The sequence below is a fragment of the Leptonychotes weddellii genome, chromosome 12 (assembly GCF_054177405.1).
Source record: "Leptonychotes weddellii isolate Sample4059 chromosome 12, ASM5417740v2, whole genome shotgun sequence".
Classification (NCBI taxonomy): Eukaryota; Metazoa; Chordata; class Mammalia; order Carnivora; family Phocidae; genus Leptonychotes; species Leptonychotes weddellii.
In genome coordinates this window covers 46071151-46079432 of record NC_138380.1, presented here as the reverse complement: position 1 = coordinate 46079432, position 8282 = coordinate 46071151, and the positions used below count along the sequence as shown (strand labels likewise).

At 39.9% G+C, this 8282-nt stretch overlaps 1 protein-coding gene across 1 annotated transcript in view; it reads right to left on the bottom strand.

Moving 5' to 3' along the window:
• GSDME (gasdermin E) overlaps window positions 1-8282 on the bottom strand; it is a 52042-nt gene that overhangs the window by 25978 nt on the left and 17782 nt on the right. The window contains exons 4-5 of the mRNA XM_081800919.1: window positions 5142-5268; window positions 4267-4384 (exon numbers count right to left, since the gene is read on the bottom strand). Of these exons, the coding sequence (XP_081657045.1) occupies window positions 4267-4384; window positions 5142-5268 (245 nt within the window). The remainder of the gene's footprint in view (window positions 1-4266; window positions 4385-5141; window positions 5269-8282) is intronic.

Here is an 8282-nt window from a genome sequence, read left to right as displayed (position 1 = left end):
TCCCAGGACCCTGGGATCATGACCTGAGCCGAAGGCAGACACTTAACTGACTGAGCCACCCAGGCGCCCCAGAAAAGGTATCTTTTTAAAAGAGTGGACTTGGTGGGGCCTTGAAAACTTCGTAGCTGCATTTCCCACAAAGAATGTGATGACCAAGGCAAGGCCCACTAACGTCTTCCTGATGTAGTTCAAGGGCTCCGTGTAGCTTTATTCAAGAATCGAACGAGCACTTCCCGTGACAAAACATGCAGAGAGAACAGCCTCCTGCTTCCAGACGTGGTGGCGCAGGTCCGCGTCAGGGTCCACACTCATTTCGGAAGAAGCCAGGCTGTGGCTAAGGCAGGAACCAGAGCCTCTGCCACCCTCCCTGAAGGTAGCTAGTCCTCCCACGGCGGGGTTCCCAAGGGAGACTACACAGCTACCTGCCTCCTCCAAGATGCAAACTTCAGAAAAGCTACATGTCAGAAACTCCAGGAATGTCACTTTATTTCTCCTCTGAAACTCGGCATCCCCCTGCTCTGTTTTCAAAGGCTAAGTCACACGCTTCCCTCCGACAGCTCTGACCTTTCCTGGCTTTTCTAACTATACTCTATTTGGGGCTAGCGATAACAGCCATAGTTATAAAAGGGTTCCCACTAATGACTACATGCCGCACGAACTTGCCATGCGCCATGCTTTGTTTATATTCTCTTATTTAATTCTCACACAAATGCCTTGGGAACACTAATCCCATTTTATTAATGAAATCCAGGGCAGTGAAGGAAAAAAAGATGGCTCCTATGTCTTGGTTTAAAGAAAAAGATCTTTTTTGTGGCGCCTGGGTGGCTCAGTTGGTTAAGCGTCTGCCTTCGGCTCAGGTCATGATCCTGGAGTCCCTGGATCGAGTCCCGCATCGGGCTCCCTGCTCGGCGGGAAGCCTGCTTCTCCCTCTCCCACTCCCCCCGCTTGTGTTCCCTCTCTCGCTGTCTCTCTCTGTCAAATAAATAAAACCTTTCTAAAAAAATAAGTAAATAAATAAAAATAAAATTTTTTGTGTGTAAACCGCTGGAATTCAGAAGTATTTAGATATAATAAGACTGAGTGTAATTTTGAAATATTTTAAGTAATTACAAAGGTCTGTCATTGCCCTACCATTGCTGACATGGTATGTCAGTCCCGCAGCATTTATAAGTTGGAATTCTTAATGAAAAGCCCAACTTCTAATTATCACAGAGTCATTCAGAAACTGACTCTGTTCTACCAGAATTTGCTTTACCATACAACAGAGAAGGAGAATGGTATCTGCTCTGGAAATCAGCCAAAACCAAGGCCCGAACTCAGGGAGAAGGGGCTAATGTGTATACTCTGGAGTCCACTCACTTCTGGTATCTAGCCAGGAGAAAACCCTCAGAGGTCATCTAGTCAGATACTTCACTGACAGCCGAGGAAACTGAGACAAGGGGCAAAAGTGACAGAGCAAGTTACAGAAGTTATTAACCAGGAATAAACTTCCCCACACCCTAGGAGATCTGGGGCAGAGATGGGGTGGGGTGTGGTCATTATACTTAAGGCAGTAACAAATGGCTGCTGACAGTGGGAGACAAGGCAGAAAAATGAGAGTTTATTATAAAATAATGATGGATCTTAAGATAGAATAAAATATGAATCCAAATCATTATGAAAACATCTCAATAAACATGGTATTCTCCATTTAAAAAAAAAAAAAAGAAGAAGTTCCTGATATACCTTAAGCATGGTTTTCCATCAAGAATGTTTTAAGAGGGTGGCTCAGTCGTTAAGCGTCTGCCTTCGGCTCAGGTCATGATCCCAGGGTCCTGGGATTGAGCCCTGATCAGCAGGAGGCCTGCTTCTCCCTCCCCCTGCTTGTGTTCCCTCTCTCGCTGTCTCTCTCTCTGTCAAATAAATAAATAAAATCTTTTTTTTTAAAAAAAAAAAAGAATGTTTTAAGATAAACACAGAGCTCGCATTCAAAGAGGTCAGCTCCAGGTATCCGGAAGGTTAATTCCAGTAGAATACCTTCATGACCAACAATGCTAGATAAATGTTATATATGCAGGCGCTTGTTTTTTCAAGGATAGATGAAGTTTGTTTTTGAGATGTACACACATCTCATGGACAATAGAGCTAATACTCTGAATTCTGAGGGCTAAAATAACTTTTACACAGATGACAACTTATCTAAATGACCTGAAATAAAATGACTGACTGCAAATAAGTCCTCAAGAATGTACAGTACTTAAGCATTACTAATTACCACTCCCAAGGCCACATATATCTCAAACAGCACTTTATCAATCCAATGATGTTATGGGAGTCCAAAGATAGGCAGACGATGTAGATAGGAGTTTACGACTCCAGCATGAAGTAAGAAGTATATTCGCTCTACATGATCTCTGTCCCACGACTGGGAGAGTCTTCCCTTGCCACCCCTTCCCCTCCCCGTGTAGCTCACCTTTACCTCTTAGCAACAGAACAAGGAGGAGCGGACTCTGTCAGAAGACACACCTTCCATTTCTAGATGTTAAATGTGTTCCTTCCCATGTTCCTGGTGTCACCCCCTTCCCCACCCCAGGCCATCTCTTCCCGATCACCTCTACAATGAACAGGTTTCCAAAGACCCTCCTGAGGTGATCTCATCCCTGTGTACAGCACCTCCAGGTGGGCAGGCCTAGCCATGCACTGGGCTTGCTCACGCATGTGTCTGGTCCACTGTGCTGGGAACCTGGATTCCTGCTTTACCTTGACATCCTATGCTAGAACTTCAGCTACTTTTACCTCAGCCAGTTTCTTTGCCTCACAGACACTTAAACACAATTTTGAGGAAAGAACAGGAACCTTGGAGCCAGAAAATCCTGGGTTGAATCCCAGCTCCAGCATCCAAATTGAGCTCTGGGACTGAAAACAAGTTCCTTTTCCTTCCTGAGCTTTAGCTCCTTAAGTGTAAAAGAAGAGAATTGTGCAGAGTAAATGCACACTTTGTGTCTGGGCTATCAAGTGCCTGGCACACAGTAGGTGCTCAGCAGATGCTTGTTTCCTTCCTCTCCCTCTCTCTCTGTCTTCCCACTTACAACTGCTGGCAAGAACTTCTTTGTCTTCAGAATATTTTCTCCTCTCTCTACTCACTGACCCCTCTCTGTATGCCTCCTGTTGGCACTACCTTCTACACCTGCCTCACAAAGAGGATTTGGAAAACCTATCCTGGGAAATGGGATTGCAAAGCATTGCCAAACGTGGTTCATAAAATAGAAGTAACAAACCTGCACAAAAGGGCTCAACTATAGAGGTCTGTCTGATGACTGAACAACAGAAGCCCCTGGACACTCCCAGTCCACCTGTCCTTCTTCCCCTTTCTTTGCCAGACTTAGCAAGTAAAAATGCATGATGCCCAGATAAATTTTATTTTCAGATAAACAACAGAGATGTTTCTGGTGAGTCCCAAATATTGTAATAGAAAAGGAAAATGCCTCCCCAGCAAAGAAAAAAAGCCACAGAGAAAGGAAAATAAAGACTATGACTGTCACAGAAAGAGGTGGCTGTCCCTTCCACCCGATGTCACCAGAGAGAGCTTAAAGTTCTCTGACCAAAAGGGGATTCCTGCCAGAGTCTTGGAGTCCTATGAAGTACCGGGAGGCAGTGAATAATGGCCAAGGTCTTTCAAGTCCATTTAGCACCAGCGGTTAGTGAATGAGTTTTGAAGACTGCAGTTGCCTCAGCGTTCTCAAGGTCTATACAAAAAGACATCCACTAAATGCTTGATACATGACTTTTATGGTAGTATTTACTCATTAATTTTTTAAACAGAATTTTGTTCAATGAGTGAATGTATTTTATATTTCATATAATCTTAAGAATTTTGGAAAAGTGAAAATAAACCACCTATACCTAAATGCAAGTGAGTTTTCTCTTTATTTGCAGTTGCATTTTCTGTTTTAAAAGAAAAAGAGTAAAAAAAAAGGATGAAAGAAAGAAAAAGGGTGATAAAACTACACAGGAAAACACACATATGTTAATGTACAAACTGAAACATCAGCTCTCACGAGGATGATTGCAATCACCACTCAACTGACTCCCTGCTTCCACTTATCCAGTTTCCTCTCAAACCAGCAGCCAGAATGATCCCTCTAAAAAATAAGTCCCACATGCCACTTCCCATCTCACTCTGAATAAAAGCTAAAGCCTTTACAGCGGCCTGCAAGTCCCTGTAGGACCTGCCATCCACTCCTTTTACCCCCTCAGGCCTCCCCTTCTCCTGCCCAGCTTACTTACTCCAGCCACACTGACCCCTGCCCACAACGCTCTTGCCCAGGATACCCCTATACTTGAATCTGTCCTCCTTCAAATCTTTGCACTGATGCCAACTTCCCTGCAATGCCTTCTCTGGCCACTTTTTTCAAACCATAAACCCCATTCCTAGTTGTACATTTTGTGTCTCTCCCCACTAGAATGTACAGCAGAAATGTTGGCATTTTGTTCACTGCAGGATCCCAAGCATGCGGAATGGTACATGGCACATATAGGCACTCAACAACATTTTTATTGAATGTTCAATAAACAGAAGGTAAAAATAATGAGTTACACCAGGTAAAATGTATTTACTACAAGCTAAGCAATGAATAACTATGGGGTTTTCTTCAAGATTTTGAAGTTGAAAACCAGCTCTTCTGCTAAAGCCCCTAATTTGCTTTCTTCTTTTCCTAATCAGAAAGCTAGCAGGAGCCAGAGGGGAATGTCATTTTCTTGCTTCTGATATCAATATTCAAAAATGTAGGACATAGCATTCTCCCTGTTGGCATTTTATAAATAGCATATTTAAAAAAAAAAAAGTACATATTTGCCTGAAGTAACATCCTTTTAGAGCGCTTCCCTTAAATGTAAATGGACTAAATTTTCCAATAAAAATGCAAAGAGTGGCTGAATGGATTAAAGACAAAAAAACACTCGAGACCCATCTATATGCTGCCTACAAGAGATTCACTTAAGATATAAAGACACACAAACTGACAGTGAAGGGCTGGAAAAAGATATTGCACGTAAATGGAAACCAAAAGAAAGCTAGGCTAGCTATACTTATAGCAGACAAAAAAGACTTTAAAACAAAGACTGTAATAAAAAACAAAGAAGAGGGGCGCCTGGGTGGCTCAGTCATCAAGCGTCTGCCTTCGGCTCAGGTCATGGTCCCAGGGTCCTGGGATCAAGCCCCGCATCGGGCTTCTTGCTCCTTCTCCCTCTCCCACTCCTTCTGCTTGTGTTCCCTCTCTTGCTGTGTCTCTGTCAAATAAATAAATAAAATCTTTAAAAAATAAATAAATAAATAAATAAATGACAAAGAAGAGCATTATTTGATGTTAAAGGGGTCAACCTAATAAGAGAATATAACATTTGTAAATGTTTATGTACCTAACATAGGAGCACCTAAGTACATAAAGCAAATATTAACAGACCTAAAGAAAGAAATAGACAGCAATACAATAATAGTATGGGACTTTAATATCCCACTTTCATCAATGAATAGATCATCTCAGATAGGTTATCAAGAAGGAAATATCAGCCTTAATGACATGTTAGACCAGGTGGACTTAACATATATACAGAACATTCTATCCAAAAGCAGAATACATATTCCTCTCATGTGCATATGGAACATTCTCCAGGATAAACTATTATGTTAGGCCACAAAACAATTCTTAATAAATTTAAGAAGACTGAAATCTTATCAAGAATCTTTTCTGACCACAATGGTATGAAACTAAAATCAATTACCAGAAGAAAACTGAAAAATTCACAAAGATGTGGAGATTAAACCACATGCTATGGAACAACCAATGGGTCAAAAAAGAATCAAAAGATTAATAAAAAAGAAAATACCTTGAGACAAATGAAAATAGAAATATAACACACCAAAACTAATGGGATGCAGCAAAAGTTGCTCCGAGAAGGAAGTACATAGCAATAAATGCCTACACCTAAAGAAACAAGAAAGATCTCAAATAAACAACCTAACATTATAACTCCAGGAGTTACAAAAAGAACAAAGCCCAAAAATAATAGAAGGAAAAAACAAGGACAAAAACAGAAATAAATGAAATAGAGATTAACAAGACAAAAGAAAAGATTGATGAAACTAACAGCTGGTTCTTTGGAATGACAGACAAAATTGACAAACTTTTAGCTAGACTCACCAAGAAGAGAGGATTCAAATAAATAAAATCAGAAATGAAAGAGGAGACATATTAAAATTGATACCACAGAAATACAAAGGATCATAAGAGACTACAATGAACAATTATACACCAACAAATTGGACAACCTAAAAGAAAACGATAAATGCCTAGAAACATACAACCTACCAAGAATAAATCAGAAGAAATAAAAAATCTGAACAGTCCAATTACTAATAAGGAGATTGAATTAGTAATCAAAATCTCCCAACAAACAAAAGTCCAGAACCAGACATCACTGGTGAATTCTACCAAACATTTAAAGAACAGCAATCCTTTTCACTCTTCCAAAAAACAAAAAAGGAGAGAACACTTCCAAACTCATTTTATAATGCCAGCGTTACCCTGATACTGAAACTAGACAAGAACATCACAGAAAAGAAAATTATGGGGCACCTGGGTGGTTCAGTTGGTTAAGCATCTGCCTTTGGCTCAGGTCATAATCCTAGGGTCCTGGGATCAAACCCCACAACAGGCTCCCTGGGGAGCCTGCTTCTCTCTCTCCCTCTGCCTGCTGCTCCCCCTGCTTGTGCTCTCTCTCTGTCTCACTCAAATAAATAAATAAAATCTTAAAAAAAAAAAGAAAAGAAAAGAAAATTATAGGCCAGTTGGGTAACAGATGTTAACACAAGACTTATTGTGGTGATCATTTCACAATATATACAAATATTGAATCATTATGTTGTACACTCAAAACTAATACTATGTTGCATGTCAATTTAAAATTTAAATTTAAAAAAAGAAAGAAAATTACAGGCCAATATCCATGATGGACATAGATGCATAAATTCTCAACACAATATTAGCAAACTGAAGAAAACACCACATTAAAAGGATCATACATAATGATCAAGTCGGATTTACTCCAGGGATGCAAGGATGGTTCAATATCCATGAACCAATCAATGTGATACACCACCTTAACAAAATGAAACATAACAGCCATATGATCATCTCAATAAAAAAAACTGTTTACAAAATTCAACACCCCTTTATGATAAAACCTCTCAACAAAGTAGGTATAGAGGGAACATACCTCAATATAATAAGGCCATATATGATAAGTTCACAACTAACATCATACTCAACAGTGAAAAATCCAAAAGCCTGGGGCGCCTGGGTGGCTCAGTTGTTAAGCATCTGCCTTTGGCTCAGGTCATGATCCCAGGGTCCTGGGATCAAGCCCTGCATCGGGCTCCCTGCTCAGTGGGAAGCCTGCTTCTCCCTCTCCCACTCCCCCTGCTTGTGTTCCCTCTCTCACTGTCTCTCTCTATCAAATAAATAAATAAAATCTTTTTTTAAAAAATCCAAAAGCCTTATCTCTAAGATTAGGACAAGACAAGGATGCTCACTCTCTACTTTATTCAACATAATACTGGAAACCCTAGCCAGAGTAATTAGGCAAGAAAAAGAAATAAAATGCAACCACACAGGAAAGGAAAAAGTAAAACTATCATTATTTGCATATGACATGACATTACAAATAGAAAATCCTAAAAACCCCACCAAAAAACTGTTGGAACTAATAAAGAAATTCCATAAAGTTCCAGGATACAAAATCAATATGCAAAAATCTGTTGAATTTCTATACACTGATATGAACATTCAAAAAGAGAAATTAAGAAAATAATTTCATTTATAACTGCATCAAAAAGAATAAAATACCTAATAATAAACTTAACCAAAGAGATGAATATTCTGTACACTGAAAACTGTATGACCCTGATAAAAATAAATTGAAAAATAAATAAATAATAAGATATTCCATGCTCATGGATTAGAGTATCACTAAAATGTCCCTACTATCCAAAACAATCTACAGACTGAATGTAATTCCCATTAAAATTCGAATGCATTGGGACTCCTGGGTAGCTCAGTCAGTTAAGCATCTGCCTTCAGCTCAGGTCATGATCCCAGGGTCCTGGGATCGAGTCCCGTGTTGGGCTTCCTGCTCAGCAGGGAATCTGCTTCTCCCTCTCCCTCTGTCTCCTCCCCTCTGCTCATGTTTTGTCTCTGTCTCTCAATCTCTCTATAAAATAAATATATTTTTTTAAAGATTTTATT